This window comes from Balearica regulorum, chromosome 3, assembly GCF_011004875.1.
Source record: "Balearica regulorum gibbericeps isolate bBalReg1 chromosome 3, bBalReg1.pri, whole genome shotgun sequence".
NCBI classification, from domain to species: domain Eukaryota; kingdom Metazoa; phylum Chordata; class Aves; order Gruiformes; family Gruidae; genus Balearica; species Balearica regulorum.
This window is the reverse complement of record NC_046186.1, coordinates 108,041,820-108,057,303: the sequence shown is the minus strand read 5'-3', so window position 1 is coordinate 108,057,303 and position 15,484 is coordinate 108,041,820. Positions and strand designations below refer to the sequence as shown.

At 44.1% G+C, this 15,484-nt stretch overlaps 1 protein-coding gene across 1 annotated transcript in view; it reads right to left on the bottom strand.

The window, feature by feature from the left end:
* Positions 1-10,597, bottom strand: part of CAPN13 (calpain 13) — a 50,687-nt gene extending 40,090 nt beyond the window's left edge. The window contains exons 1-2 of the mRNA XM_075749417.1: positions 10,548-10,597; positions 5,680-5,928 (exon numbers count right to left, since the gene is read on the bottom strand). Of these exons, the coding sequence (XP_075605532.1) occupies positions 5,680-5,916 (237 nt within the window). The 5' untranslated portion in view covers positions 5,917-5,928; positions 10,548-10,597. The remainder of the gene's footprint in view (positions 1-5,679; positions 5,929-10,547) is intronic.
* Between the last annotated feature and the right edge of the window lie 4,887 nt (positions 10,598-15,484).

Here is a 15,484-nt window from a genome sequence, read left to right as displayed (position 1 = left end):
AAAGCCTGTGCGGAAAGACAGATGTAATAAACGGTGACGCACTGCAGCTTTCTCCACCCAGAGATATGAACTCTGAAGTTGAGGTCAGATGCAATCAGCTGAGTAGGCAAGGGCTGAGACAATGCCTGCCTGGAAATGCTGCTCCCATTCAATTACACTGATTGCACGCACACACTCAAAAATAAGGTGAATTGATTTTGATTTTCATCAAGGAGAAATAATGAACAGGATCCGAGGACCTTGTGTCCCCTGGGAAATATTGAAGCTGTGAATTCCACCATGAACGGCTGGCGAGAGGCTTTGGCTCATGCCAGAAAACGTCCCCACAGTGACAGACCTGCAGGCAGTGCAGGGCAGCGCTATCCCTCATCGCCACACATTTCCCGTAACTTGCTTTGTTAAAGCAGCTCATGTGACAATCCACACTTTTTTTTTTTCCCCCTTTTTTTTTTTTTTCTGGTAGGTTTTTCTTTATTTGCCCCCTGTGCTATTAGAGCTAAGTGTTTAGGTTAATGTCAAACTGTTTTCTGATTTCTTGCCTGAATAAAATCTTTTTTTCCCCTCCAGTTACAGACAGGCCAAAGCTGGTGCAGGAGGAACTCCAGCTCAGCTTACCTATCTGGAAAGATCCTAACTTCAAAATTACTTTTTTTTAAAGGGTCCATTTTGGATTAGTCAGTTCCTGGGTTCAAAATTCCTTAATATTGATGTTAATTCCTGGAAATTTCTGGGAATTAAATAAAATGCCAATAAACAAATAATCACCAAAAGCAGTGCAGAATCATGATAGGCACTCTGTTGCTGAAAGAAGGTTACATTTGCTTTGGGAAGGGACAGAGGAAGAGAGGAAAAAATGCGGGCAAGCCCTTTTGCAAAATTACTGCAATAACAAATCACTTTTCCCCAGCAAACAACTCACACTGCATCATTTTCCCCAATGCTTTTTACATGCTAAGTGCAATACCATGGTTCCCTGAATCTCTGCTGAGGGAACAAGGTATGTCCCTTGCTCAAATCCACATTAAAGCAGCCTCTTTCTGTGGCTCCTACCCAAGGACTTCTTTTAGACTGCACTCTTCTCTTCCCCTGACACTGGACACATAAGGCAAATACCCAAGGGGTCCATGCCCTGGTGCTACGAACAGACTGCCATGATGCAGAGGAAAACACACATTGGCTATTTCAGGCAGTCCTTTCACCATACACCTTCCTACAAGGGAGAAGAGGCACTCAGGGATTTCTCTCATGCTGACCCTCAAACCTCCATTGGCCACCTTGCAGCTTTTCCCTCTCTTCTCATTGCCCACCACAGGGGATGGACCCTCCTACACAGCTCAGCAATCCCTCACTCCATAAGGTGGCTACAGGGTCCCCGAGAGGCAAAGGGTGAGCAGCTGCAGGAGCAGTAGTTTGTGACCTAGAAGACCCTTCAGAAAAACCTCCAGTAACTTCATTCTCTGCCCATTTTAGTTTTATAAAGCATAAGCGCTGAAGATCAGGGACTATCCTTAATGAAGTTCATAACAGGCATCATACCAAGCACCATGTTGGGCTATACCTGGTGCAGGGCCAAGGCACTCCTGGTAATCTCTCCCCCCTCACACATAACAGGTTTAAAAATATAACCAATGTTAGCAAAAATAAAGCACTCTGAATTCAGCACCACCACAATTCCCATCATCTGGATCATCCTAATTCAGTTTCTTTTTGCATATGTATAGTATTATGCATTATGATCAGAACAGAAGGAAATCTTTAGCTAACACATTAATTGGTTAAAAGCATGTATTCAGTAACAGCAAATCATTTTGTGACTTCCTCTATTCCACTCAATTGCTTGTGTGAAGGAAAAGCATCAAACAATGAAACAATGAATTCTGAACATTTTTTAAGGGAGCATCTCAGTTTTTAAAATCTGACATAACTCGTCAAGGAGAATTTCCCTTGACTGATCTTTAGAAAAGCCCAGCTATAGAAAATACTTTGTTCAGTCTAAAATAGGACTCTTTTCATTTCTCCAAACTGTGGGTGAACCAAAAGGCCAGTTAATTGCAGAGCTGCTGCTATATCTGGTACCTTCAGCCCCACCTCTAGTAACGCTTGAAGCACCACACGCAAAATCTCTGTTAGAAATAGCACACATTTTAATGGGTGTAGACTGAGGGCCTGGGGATGAAAACACAGCCCGGAGCAGTCCCCATCTGATGGGAAACTGCAGCTACTGCATAGTCAGGAAAAGTGACATTTCAAAGAATGTCTTGGTGCTCCTGATCCATCTTCTCCTTCAGGGACTCCCATATTAAATCAGCTCACTTTACAAGTCAAAATAAGTTGTTTCTGACTGTCACCACTGACTATTGCTGTCTGAAAATTCAAGCTGTTTTCTCTCTACTTTATACATTACCCCCAGATATGAAGACTCCAAACTCTGAATGTAATTGGCAATTCTCTTGACAATGTACAAGGTAAAATAGAAGCGACATGTTGCTCAACTGCTCAGTTGGATCTGGAACAATGACAGCAGTTATAATTGCTATCTAGCACTTAAATAACCAGATACTATATGACTCAGAAGATGGAGGCTAAGAGATTAATAGAACCAAGATGCCATTTTTATCACAAGTACATTTCCAGCCAATTTTTTTTAATGTCAGAGGGAGCTAATGGTGGAGGCTGAGAAAAATACATACATAGGTTAAATTGGCCATTCTCTCAGCAGGTAACTACACTCACTCTCTGGGAGAAGTATTCAAGTAGGAAACCTTCTCCCTTTAGGAAATTATAAGTATCTTTTTGCCAAGTAGTTTAGGTAGCTTAAACACCTGGGATCATGTATTCTTACAGTTAGTATTGCAATGACCTAAGAGCAAAGAGTTTATGAATATTTCTGCATGGGTGAAAGAAGCCCAACTGAAAAACTCCAGATTTGGGACACTTTGACTCCTAACACCGCCGCCTTCGCTCTTCTTCCCTGGGGACCAACTCCCAGAGGCAATTGGACACAGCACTGGCCTCTTAGGACTTCAGAAATAAAATACAGTTTTGTTTACTTCCTGACACTTGGCTCAAAATATCTGCAGCTCTCTAAAAGAAAAGCGACCACTACTATTTACTATTTAGCAACTTCTTCTGCCTCTGCTTCATTCTGCAATGGACGGAGGCAATGCTGTGATGTCACCGTGGCACAGCATGGGTGTTATGGAGCGGTTTGAGAACTTCTAGTTGGAATCCCTAGGCAGCTGGTGCCATTGCCCTTCATCTTGTATCTTGTCTAGCAGAATGAAGCCTGGCAGGTCAGGAAATGGTTACAGATGGAAATTTTGGTCAAATCAAGGAAAAAAATTAAAATGGAGCCTTCCTCAGCATTCACATCCTGGGTTTCTGTTCCAGAAGAGCCAGTTGAGTCAGCAGTCTCAACTTTTGTCCCTTGAGTACATCATAGAAGAGCAGCTGGTGATGCTACCTTAACCTCTATAATAGAAGGAAAGGCTTTTTAATGTTTGCATTGTGAAGCCTGGGCCATGAGCACATGATTGCATTTCTTGGAGGAGAGCTCTGGCAAAGCCAATGACTTTTCATCTCACTCCTTCCTGAAAAATCTCTGGAAAATTGTTGGAAGTGATTGGTTTCAGTCAATTTGTTGGGGTGACGCTGGAAACTGTGTAGTGATTGCTGAAAAAAATCTTCAAAAGGGAAGTGCTAGGACGGAAATTTGCTCTGGCAAATTTCTGAAACCAGTTCCACGAAAACTTTCATTCGTCAGCTTAATCTTCATGGATTCAGCAAAGTGGAAGGGGATTCTCTCACACCTGCCTCACCTGACAAACTTCAAGCACTAGCAGCAGCAGGTTCTGCTTTTTGGCAAGGTATGTCAGTCTCTTTGCATATGAAATAACTCTCAGGATATTCAAGTAGGATAGATGTTCATCCCACGCTGCAGTGCCTCAAAATTAGTGGTATTTGGGTTTCTAAGTCAGTTTGTATGCTTTTGTAATCCTGTGCTTCTCTGCTGCTCCCAAACTGCATAAACATCAGGGTGGTTAGTACTTAACAGAACTGTATCATAACATTTTATTCTAGTTTATTCATCTTTAAAACACCCCTGAGAGTCCTTTCTAGTATCCATGTTTGTCTTTTGTGAGTCTAATGCTTAGTTATCATATCTTTGTCTTTCTCAGTCTGGAAATGATGGCAACTAACTCCTCTCCTTTGCATTTTTTAGTTACTCTTCTACTATAAGAGAGAGAATCCCCACTTGCTTCAACCCTGTAAACAGAGTGCTGGTATAAAAACCACAGCACCAGCTTCATTCTCACTGGACCTGGATTTGTAGAAAGGTTTTCTGAGGAGAAGCCCAGATGTTCAGCCAGCAGTAGGAGCTGCTTCTGCAGAGGAGAAAGATCCCTTCGTAACAGCTCCACAGAGGACACCCAGATGTCTGCAACCAGCACCTCCACACCTACCAAGCCATGTCATATCGCATCAACCCAGATTGGAAGTGCCTGTACCTTTGCACACACAATTTCTCTGACACTTTCAGGCCGTGCTCCAGCAGTGGGTAGTGAGAAGTTCAAGCCTCAGGCCCCATCCCTATCACCTCAACACTGCAGCCACGGCCCTGTTGGTGTCCAGGCTGCAGTTTCTGCTCCATCTGATCCTTCACTACATCACATTCCTTTTACAAAAGGGCTGGGGCTTCCTGCCTTTCCCTTTGGGCATCCATATCCAGCAGCTATGCAGGTTCCCTGGGCTAGCCTGCTTCCCTTCTGTGAGCCATGGCTTTCAACGTCCATGCTGGCAGTAGTCTCTGCTGTTGCTATAGCCAAGGCCACTGCACTGCCAGGCCCCAGCATACCCTCATTGCTCTGCTTGCATCTGCCATCCAAATAAATGTTTTCCAGTTGTCTTGTCCTGTCTCTACAGTCTCACAGTTACTGTCTCTACACCCCGGTGGTTTGCCTGCAGGGAGATGAACTGGTTTGCTCCAGCCCAGGGAAGCCAAAGGCCCCAGGCATTAGTGGTGCGCTCAGAAAAACCCAGCAAAAGGGCAGTACATGGCAAATCCAGTAGCTGCACCAGCAGGAAATGGTACACAGCGATGCTACACAGTGCAGTCTCACTGTGGAAAGATTCCCTGAATTATGTCCTAGGATAAAAAAGCTGAGTATGTGATTCTACCTCCCAATTTAAACATCCATGTGCCAGATGATGACAACTGCCTATTAAACTACAACTGGGAATCAGCAGACAAACATCATCTCATGCCTTGTCCCAATTACTTTAAAATAGATATTGCTGAGTCAGTGGCTTGGATTACAGAAATCAGAGATCTTTAATAGAATTTGACAGCTTTTCAGCTTTGCACAAAGTCCTCTAGAAGCACATCAAAGTGGGAACACTAGTTGTAGTCAGGTTCACAGGTGGAAACAAACTTCCTACAAAAATTCACCCAATGAATCCATTAATGTTGCAGAGGTTATCTTCCCTACACATACCACAGCAAGAATGCTTCCTTGCAGTGTGGTGCTCCCAGTGTTCCCTTTGGGGTCTACTTCCCTGTTTAGCACAGATCTCATCCCCCAAGGTGAAGGCCTTTAGCCCCTGGCCATCAGTGCCCCCAGCCACCAGTGCCCCCATTCAGCAGCAGGGCTACAAAACACCCTGGCTGACATAACTCACAGTTGGCCTCTTCCACTGTATTTGATGCAGCTTATGCTTTGGGAGGAGGTTGGGACCGAGGGAACTGACATGAGTGGGGAAGGTGTCATCCTCAAAAAGCAGTCCTTGGCTCAGACACAAGGCTCGCAGGCGGTTGAAGTCCTGGTTCTTAAATTTCTTCAGGTTCTGGAGGCTTTCCGTTGCCCCTGTTTTTTGCCAGCCCTGTTCCAATGTCAGAGAAGAGCTGGGGGCAAGCATCGTGCCCCTTTCCTGTGTGGGAAAGACATGGACTGCCATTAGTTTCCCGATCCAAAGTGTTGTGGGAAAGCAACCTCCCTGCCCCCCGACTCCCCACCAAGAGGATTGTGGAGCAGCAGTTTGCAAAGCTGAGGGCAGTCACAGTGACAAAATCCTTATTAGCTGGAAATGCCTGGGGAAAGAGTAGTCGTCAAATCCCAACTGGTTTATCTTAAACCAGTGCTGTCACTGCTACAAATTCAATTTTGAGTCTTCCCTGAGGACAGAGGCAAAGCTGTTAGTGAGCCACTGTGTTAGCATTGAGGTACATCCGCAACATAAGCGAGTGTAGAGGATGGAGCAGGAGCTGCAGACATAGGGGAGGAGGGAGGTGGCGTGAGCAGGGAGGCTGCTCAGAGGTACCCAGGACTCTTCTGGCCATGGGTCACACCTGTGCCCAGGGCATGTTGCAAGTTATTTACTTTATTTCATTTCCACAAGTGAATACTTGATGGTCACTCTCTGTGAGACCTAGAGAAGGTAGAGACTTGCCTTTCCTTGGGATCTGCTCCAAATCCCCACGTAGATTAGGGGGTGGCTTCCTACCAGCTTACACAGATGCTCCACCAGACTCCCTACAGCTACAGTGCTGAGATGGGACTGAGCTGCTACACCCAGCCCTAGATCCCACCTGCACTACTTGCTCACATGAGTGTACAGCAAGGTCTGGGGGTTTTGGACTCAGTAGTTCATTTGGAGGCCAGTGTTTAAACATACCAAAATTGTAAATTCATATTTAAACTGGGCAGTCATTGCATGGCATCTATAGGTATTCCAGTCTGGAGCATGTTCAAACCCCTCTTTGTTAATGTGTCTGAAGGAAAGGGGCAATTCACTTTGGAAAAGTGAACATTTCACACACACAGTGAAACCCTAGACTGGACAGATCTGCTAATATATGTGCTGGCACAGCTAGGGTAAGGATGCGGGAGCTAAAATCTCCTGTTCTGGACTCTGTCTTCTTTACAATCATCAAAAAGCACAGCAGGACTCTTGCCATCAAAGATCTACATTTTTCCAAAGGGAGGTAATGCATCTTCCATGGAGATGCTGGACTGTAGGGTGGGAGAGTTTCTAGGACAGAAGCGGGAAAAGGGCACAGGAAGGTGGAAAATCTACCTGTTTGGAGGGGTGGTGGCATTGGAGCTTAAAAAGAGCAATTTATTTTGTCTAACCAGAATACAGGCTTTCAGGTGCACTCCCCTGAGCCACATGGATGTACAGAGACATGCACACATGTGCACCACCTCATGGGGAATCTTCTTTCAGCTAAAGATCTGTTGCTGATTTCAGAGTTCACAGAAGTAGCAGGAAGGTTATGCAGCCTGCCTTGCCTCTTTGCTCCTCCACCACCTTTTGTCACACAAAATTACATGTTGCTGGATCAAAATATAACTCAAGGTCCACACCAGTTTTCACCCTTCATTCACACTTGCCCTCACAAAAATAAAATTTTATCTTTCCTGAGCAAAAATTCCCCTTTTGACTCTTTCCGTAAGAAAAGAGAAGCCCCTGGTGAAGCCCTGTATTAGTAGACTTTTAAGAGCAAGAAGGATCACTGTGATCACCTCCTCTGGCTTCTTGCATGACAGATGCCACTGCACTTGATCCAGAGATTCCTGCCCCTAGCTCCTGGCTTCCACTTAAGATGTACCTTCTCATAAATTAGCACTGGGAAATCCACCACATGCCCTGGGCAAGCCACTCTACAGTTAATTAACTTTGCTGTGCTAATTTCTAGGCTGAAGTAACTTAGTTTCACTTTCAAGCCAATGGATGCCATAGATTTTTTTATTATTATTATTATTATTGTGGGTTTTAATTTTTAGTAGATGAAAGGTCTCTTTCCCACCAAACAAATTTATCTGTAGATCTGATATGTTCCTGGTGCAGTACAAAGAGAGCAGATAACGCCAGTAAGAGCAAAGCCTCAGATTTATATTGTGATTTGTTCACACATGAGAAAATCAGACCAGCCACACTGAAGATTGTGATACTGCCCCGACACACGTACACACACTTTTTACTTAGTGTCATCACCTTTCTCAAGTCACCTGGCCTCCTGGCATTGTAACAACAGCCTAGAAAAATAAGGAGTTTTGCATCTCATTGTTTTAATTATAAGCCCCACAAAAAAATCAGATGGAATTCAGAAATCACCCTCAGCCAACAAGAATAGAGAACATTCCCCTTGGGCTTGCATCTTTTAATACAATGGAAATAAATCTCATGTAATGTACCATAACACGACAAGGGAATGGCTTCTTTTTAACAAATACTCATTTGAAACTGTGCCCAGGCCCCATGCATGCTAAGATCTATTTCTTGCAACAGAGTTCCAGCAAAACTGATTACTAATTCCAAAACTCAAATTAAAACTAACAGAGCTTGAAGGCTGGGTTTGACACGCGTTCCCTCTCTTCTGACAGAGAACAAGAGTTTTTAAGCATGTGTGTGTGTGTGTTTAATTACGTTGTTTAACATATCCGGAATAAATTAGCAACCAGACTGAAGAAAATAATACACTTAACTACTTTTCCCTTGCAGGAATAACTTCATCAGCATTGTGTCTGGGGGCACACATGCACAGATACATGAGCTCTATATCTGTCCACGCCACTGCGTAGGCAGCCCATGGGGTCACACACACCTGCCTAGCACTGTCCTGTCCACGCCACCTCTTTCGGAGCAGCATCCTGAGCCCTGGCCACAGGCTGGATCTCACAGGTGCATCAGCAACAGCATAGATCACAACAGCTTTTAAAGCAGAATATTGCCTGCCTAGTCGGGGAGCTTCTTACCATTATTCAACTCAACTCTGAGGCAGAAAGACTGTAAAGGGACAAAGTTATAATGCCACGGGTCTCAGAGGTGTTGTCCTTGGACTGCTCCCTGCCACATGACGAGAGAGGGAGGGATTTCAAACGCTCACGAAAGCTGGTTCAGACTTGTTGTGAAACACTGGAGAAAAACAAGAGACTGACTCTCAACTAAGGAAGGAAATTATTATTCAGAAGGGGTTAAACATACATTTACTTAGTCATGGGATCTCTTCCAACACATTTATTTATCTGAAATGGGGAAAGGAATCACACTCAACTTTGTACCTACTGCTCTTTTTTAGTCCCTCTTCCTTCTCGGTAGAGAGAGATCCTTCTTTTTGCTGTCTGTCTCAGAGGGAGGGTGAAATTACAAAGACTGAGGGGGAAATGAGTGGAAAATCTACAGAGAGAAGGAGAAAAAGAGATCAAGTGTGACAGTTGGAAGGGATGGGAAGGAAAGGGGAGTCTCTGAGGATAGCAGAGCAAAAAAGTTGGTGACCCCCACAGAAACTAACCTGGGAACCCCAAGCACCCACCATTTTCTGCATTAAACAGCTTAAAAGCCAATGGCAAAGGGTGTGTCTCCTCCCCCTCTAGGACTCATTTGCAAAAGATGTCAAGCAACTATTATAATCAGGAACTCAATGGTGGCAAATGCTACTGACAGCTAATTACACTTTGTGTCAGAGTACAGACATAATTTCCTTCAATGGCTTCTGACATTTTTCACCGAGTAGAAAGTGCAAATAGGCAAATAGAAACATGTGTCTACTTCATAGCTGAACTATCCACCTTCTCCTCTCCAACGATTTTCTCAAAACATTTCCATTACATGTTGACTCAGCTGGGTTTCCGTACTTTAGGAAGAGCAGCTGAATTTTCTCAAACACTACAAAGAATACCAGAAGAGCCAAAAAGCCATCAGCCTTTCTTCCCCTGTTTCCTCTCAAACACTCCAAACTATCAATGTACATTTCATCTCACCCATGACATTCAATATATGCTACAGTAATGCAAGCAATCTTTGGCTCTAAGACTCTGTTATTTATGTATTTGGAGCATTGTAAGAACTTTGGGAAGTCAGCTCCAGAATTGTCTTATAGTGAAGGAAAGCATGAGATTTTAGCTCTCCTTGCATTCAGAGAAAAACCAAATGAGAGAGTACTGCTTTTCAGCCGCTTGCCCACAGTGACAGCAAACTGCAGAGGGAGAGCAGTGACCTGAACTTGAGCGTCCCAAACCTCAGACGGACAAGAGCTCCTTGTACATACAATGCGTGATAGCCTTCAGTACCTCAGAAAATCAAAACCAAAGCCAGGCACTTTGGCAACCCTCCAGGAGATTACTTTCCCAGTGGCATCTTGCACGACCTTCTGCTCCAAACAGTCTGTGAAGTACTCCCTTCTGGCTATTTATTAAGTCAATTTTCTCTTCATTTTGCATACATAACATAGGACAGTTACAGATACCTTTTTTCTACCTCATTTAACAACAGCATGCAGTAACTACAGAGTCCTCCTCCTCTCAGGATCTCCACTCCCACTTGATCCAATTACTTCTGACAACTTACCTTTTTACTGTAAGGCTATTTCTAAGGACATCAAATTCATCTTTTCTTTCCCTCCAGGTAACATTAAGGATGAGGACTTTAATTTATTCAGTCTCCCCAAGACATATCCCTCTCAATGCGTCTGCTGCTTTTCCAGCACTATTACTTGTATTTCACCTGCTTCATCTTGTACTAAGTAAAACAGCAAAGTCACGTTTTACCTGCAGTGCCTCCGGTGTAACTCTCTGGCCAACACCGACAGTGTGACAGACAGGCTGGCACTATCCCCGTTCTCCTTTATAGGGCAGCTTTTCACCACGCCTTAAGTAAACGTAACCAAGTTGAAGTCAAGTTCAGGGCTAAAAGCAAGCAATCTAACTCGGGCGTAATAGTTTCATAGAGATACTGTACCGTGGAGATATCTGTATACTTCTATTAGCCATCCACAGTGAATTGTCTATCGACCTATGTCGGTTGATAGTTCCCTGTGGCTAACTGTGGCTTCAGTTGCAGTTATTCTTATAAGAAAACAGGATTTGTTTGCAAACTCCCACACTTTCACATTATCTGTTCTCCTCCTCATACCACCAGGAAATGCCGCAATCGTCCTGGATCCAGGCACAGCCTGGCAGGACTCATCATGAGCCAAGTTATCAGAGCTGTGTGTCATTCTTTCTGCCCCAGTAGAAAACAGCGGATACGTTTAGGGCAATACCTGTTAGCATCTACACTGGGCTCTTACATAATTCCACATCAGTTCACTCACTTGGGTGATTCATTTCCTCCAGGATTGCCTCAGGAAGTAAGAGTTATCCATACGCTTAGAAGACCTAGGGGATTGGTCTCTGTTATCCTAAAGCCCAAAGCCAAAGATTTAAAGAGTATATCTAGCAAAAGTATGCGGAGGAGAAGGTTATTTCATTTTAGGGAGGCCAAACTGAGATAGTCGAAAGAGGCCCAGAATCCAAGGGAATGGGTGCAGCACATTCTCAGGGACATGTTCCCTGGCAGCAACCCTAAGTGTATTACTACAGCCTGTAAACACGTTTTTGAAGAAAAGGCCCTTGGCTTCCTGGTGGACAGCAAGCTGAACAAGAGCCAACAATTCACCCTTGCAGTAAAGCAAACCAACAGCATCTTGGGCTGCATGAGCTGCAGCATAGCCAGAGGATCAAGGCAGGGGTTTCTTCCCCTTTGTGCAGCACTTTTGAGACCACATCTGCAATATTATGTCCAGTTTCAAGTTATCCAGTGTAGGAGGGACACTGAAAGTGCAGCAAGTCGAGTAGAAACCCACCAGGATGGTGGGGGGCTGGAGTACACATGTGAGAGAAGAGGCTGAGAGCCTAATTGCAGAAGCCTAAAGAGACCTAATTGCAGTCTCCCACTAACTAAAAGGCAGTTACAGAGAAGGTGCAGCCAGACTCTTCTCAAAGGTGCACAGCAGAAGGGCAGAGGCGATAGGCACAAACAGCAGCAAGGGAAATTACACATGGTTGGAGAGAAAAAAAATCTTCAGGGTGTTTCAGTCCAGGAACAGACGCCTGGAAATACTGGAGCATCTCCACCCTTGGAGACATTCAGCTGGACAAGGCTATGAGCAACATCACTACCTTGAAAGTCAACCCTGCTTTGAGCAGGAGTAGCACTCAAAGCCTCCTGAGGTTCCTTCTCAAAGAAACATCTCTATGCTTCATTGTTTCTGGAGCTGTAGCTCACGCGGCAGCATCCATGCTGGCTTCAGGCCAGCTAGGCCACGCGCAAGCATTACACAGCAATGTCAGCACAGAAGTCCACAGTAGTTGCAAAGATCACGTGAAGATCTGTGTGGTTAGTGCACTTTAAACACAGTGCTAAAGCCCCACTGCTGTTAATACCCAAGCTAGTAAATGGAAAACCAGCTCGGGTTATGGCTGCATGTACACAGCAGGTTAGGTACTTATCCCAACAATTACCCTCTCTTTTTCAAGCTACCACAGCTTATTCTTGAAGAGAAAAGTTACTCTGCAGTGAATGTTCATGAAGTTTAGCTTGGGGCTTAACAGAAAAACTTAACTAATGCGTAGTTCTTTCCTTACCCAAAGTAACAGAATTACCTGGGCTCAGAAATGTCTTCAGAACAAGACTTTCAACTTGGACTGCAGTCTCTTTGAGGTGGGATGTTAGCCGTTCCCATAGCAGTGGGTCCCTAGGAGCTTGGGGAGATGAGAACATAAAAAGTGCTCATGAAAAAGACAGTTCAGCTTCTTCATCACTGTTCAATTTAGTTCTGTAGGTCTCCAGAACTGGATCTTCAAAAGCTGTGCGCTGCATTCTGCCTACTCACATTTCAGTGCTCTCATTTCTGCATGAGAACTGAACATTTAGGAAACTAATGGGAAATGTATCCATGTAAATCAGAGCAAAACCTGCCCCAGAGAGCAAAACAGGTGCAGGTTTCCTTTAAGAGCTATTTTCCACAACCGCTACATAAATAAAAGCTGATTGCACTAGAAGCAGGGAGCAAAGATTTCCTTCATTGCAGGAAAGGAGCTCTGGGGTGATAAATGCCAGTGCTGCTAGCTCATCTGACAGCACACATGCTGTTAATCGCCTCCTCTCTGGGGAAGCGGCAGGTATATTCCCCTCCAGGTATGCTGATTCATTGTCTGGAACTGATATCTCTGCTTAAATGGTGGATTAACATGATTTAAGAAATATTCATTGCAAAGTTGATTAGAAAGCACCATCACCAACCTGGCAGGAGATTTCAGTTATTGCAGCATGACACCATTTTGAGATTGTCAGCTTTTCTGCAGAAGGCTGTATTGATGTGTCCATTTTCACAGTGGCTCCAGAGAAGGAAGCCCAGAAGGCTGAGGGATTTATGCGCAGTAATGAGCCCTTGGATTATTTGCTCTCCTAAGTGTTTGTTGAATCCTGCAAGAAAAAAAATAAATAAATGAGGCATTTGAGTGAAAAGCACAGGGCTGTGTTTTCTGCTAGCGGCACCCTGAGACGTTGTGGCAGATGCAACATCGCCCTAACTCGAGGTTTGCTTTTGCAGAGCAGGGACATTAATCCACCTCAGGGTAGCTGTGCAGTTTAATCCACTCATGAGCAAAAGATGCTGAGGGATCACTGGAAACTCAAAACTGCTTCTACGCCATCAGCTACCACCTCAGGGCTGTTAAAAGCACAAATAAAGGAGGGCACCTATGCTTATGCCCAACAGCTGCAGTGAGTTCCTTCCACTGGTCCAGCGGGCACTGGCACCAAAGGGCAAATACCAAGAAGTGCTGTTGAACACGTGTTTTCTGTGAAGTTAGCATGGCTTGCGAGGTCTCAGCTGGTACCACAGAATTTCATGTATTTTGGGATTTAATGAACCTTTATTCCTCTCCACCCTGGAATAAAAATACACAAAAAATGCACAAACCCGGGGCTTCTTTTTAAAGAGAACTAAATTTAAACTATTACATTATTATTATTATTTAAAGATTATTTAAAAATATTTAAATTATTATTTACCTATTTTAAATTAAATAAATTTCTCTTCTCCCCCCTTTGCCCAGCTTTCCCAAGGGCAGACTGCTGTTCCTCATAGCCAGCAGCCTCTCTGAAGCAGCGAGTTTTGTATCATCTTTCATGGGGGGGGGGGGGGGCCCACACAGCATAATTTTGCCCAAGTTCCGATGGAAGCTTTGGCATTAAGAAAGGCAAGTCTCCTCACTCCACCCACAGAGCTTATGTGCTGAAGTATTAAGACTGCTATCTTTTGCAACATTTCAGACATATGTCTTCATTTCTTGCTTCCACTGCTTTTACCCCTGTGAAGATCGCACTCTTTTTAGCAGAAATACTCCTAATTTACACCACGGTAAATAAAAGAAACAGGCTGGGAATTTTTCCAGGATAGTGAACGCAACAACATTTTGTGTAAAGGAGGAATCTTCCTTCAATCACCTTCATATTTGCTGCGGTGATTGGGTGTCCCACTGCTTTTGCATTACGGGACTAATGGCAGAACGCTATTAATCCATTTCATTTCCTCATTCATAATTTTGTATATAGGTCAAGTGTTACCATGTATTTGCTTGTCTTAGCCAAGTTGCAGGGAGGCTATGAATAATATTATTCATAGACAATCTCCTCTGTGTTTATGCACTCATATTTCTGGCAGGCCCTGCCCTTCTAAAGCACAAACTTTTATGACTGTATAAACTATCAGGCAAATAGCAAAGTTCTATTTCAACATCTGTTTTTACCCAATCCTCACCCACGAGCTGCCCCTCAGTGCAAATCCACCATGAGCCGCAGCACTTTGCCATATTCACATATGAATCATTTTGCTCGTAAATGAAGTACAACTGCTGCTGGAGTGAAATGTGGCAGCTGCTTAACAGTACATAATGAATCCGCACAGCTAGATCCTACCGCCACTTGAGGGAGGGGGGATTTGGTGTGAAAAATATATCTCTCTGGAGCCTTATTTTCAGAAGAAATATCCACCGACTTCAGAACTACCAGTGGGAATTCTTCAAGAATAAAAATAAAAAGAATGAAAAAAAACCAGGCAGCCTGCTACTGACACCCATATTAGCACTAGAATTTCCCAGTGGAATATTTTTCCTTCAGAAAAATGCCAATCTGTCAAACATGAAAGCTACTAGCAATGAATTTTCACTGTGAGAAAGACACAATATATTTCAATAATGTCACTAGGCTCCATTTTGGTTTGGGAATGGTCTCATTTTTTGCTCATGAAAACCCCATCACTTCAGGATTCTCGCTGTATTATCTGTATCAGTGCCACATCTCTACATCTTTTGAATACCTCCAGGGATGGCAATTCAACCACTTCCCTGGGCAGCCTGTTCCAGTGCTTGATAACCTTTCAGGTGGGTTGTAGCCAGGTGGGGGTCGGTCTCTTCTCCCAAGTAACAAGTGATAGGACTAGAGGAAATGGCCTCAAGTTGTGCCAGGGGAGGTTTAGATGGGGTATTAGCAAAAATTTCTTCACCAAAAGGGTTGTCAAGCACTGGAACAGGCTGCCCAGGGAAGTGGTTGAGTCACCATCCCTGGAGGTATTTAAAAGACGTGTAGATGTGGTGCTTAGGGACATGGTTTAGTTTTAGACTTGGCAGTGCCAGGTTAACGGTTGGATTTGATGATCTTA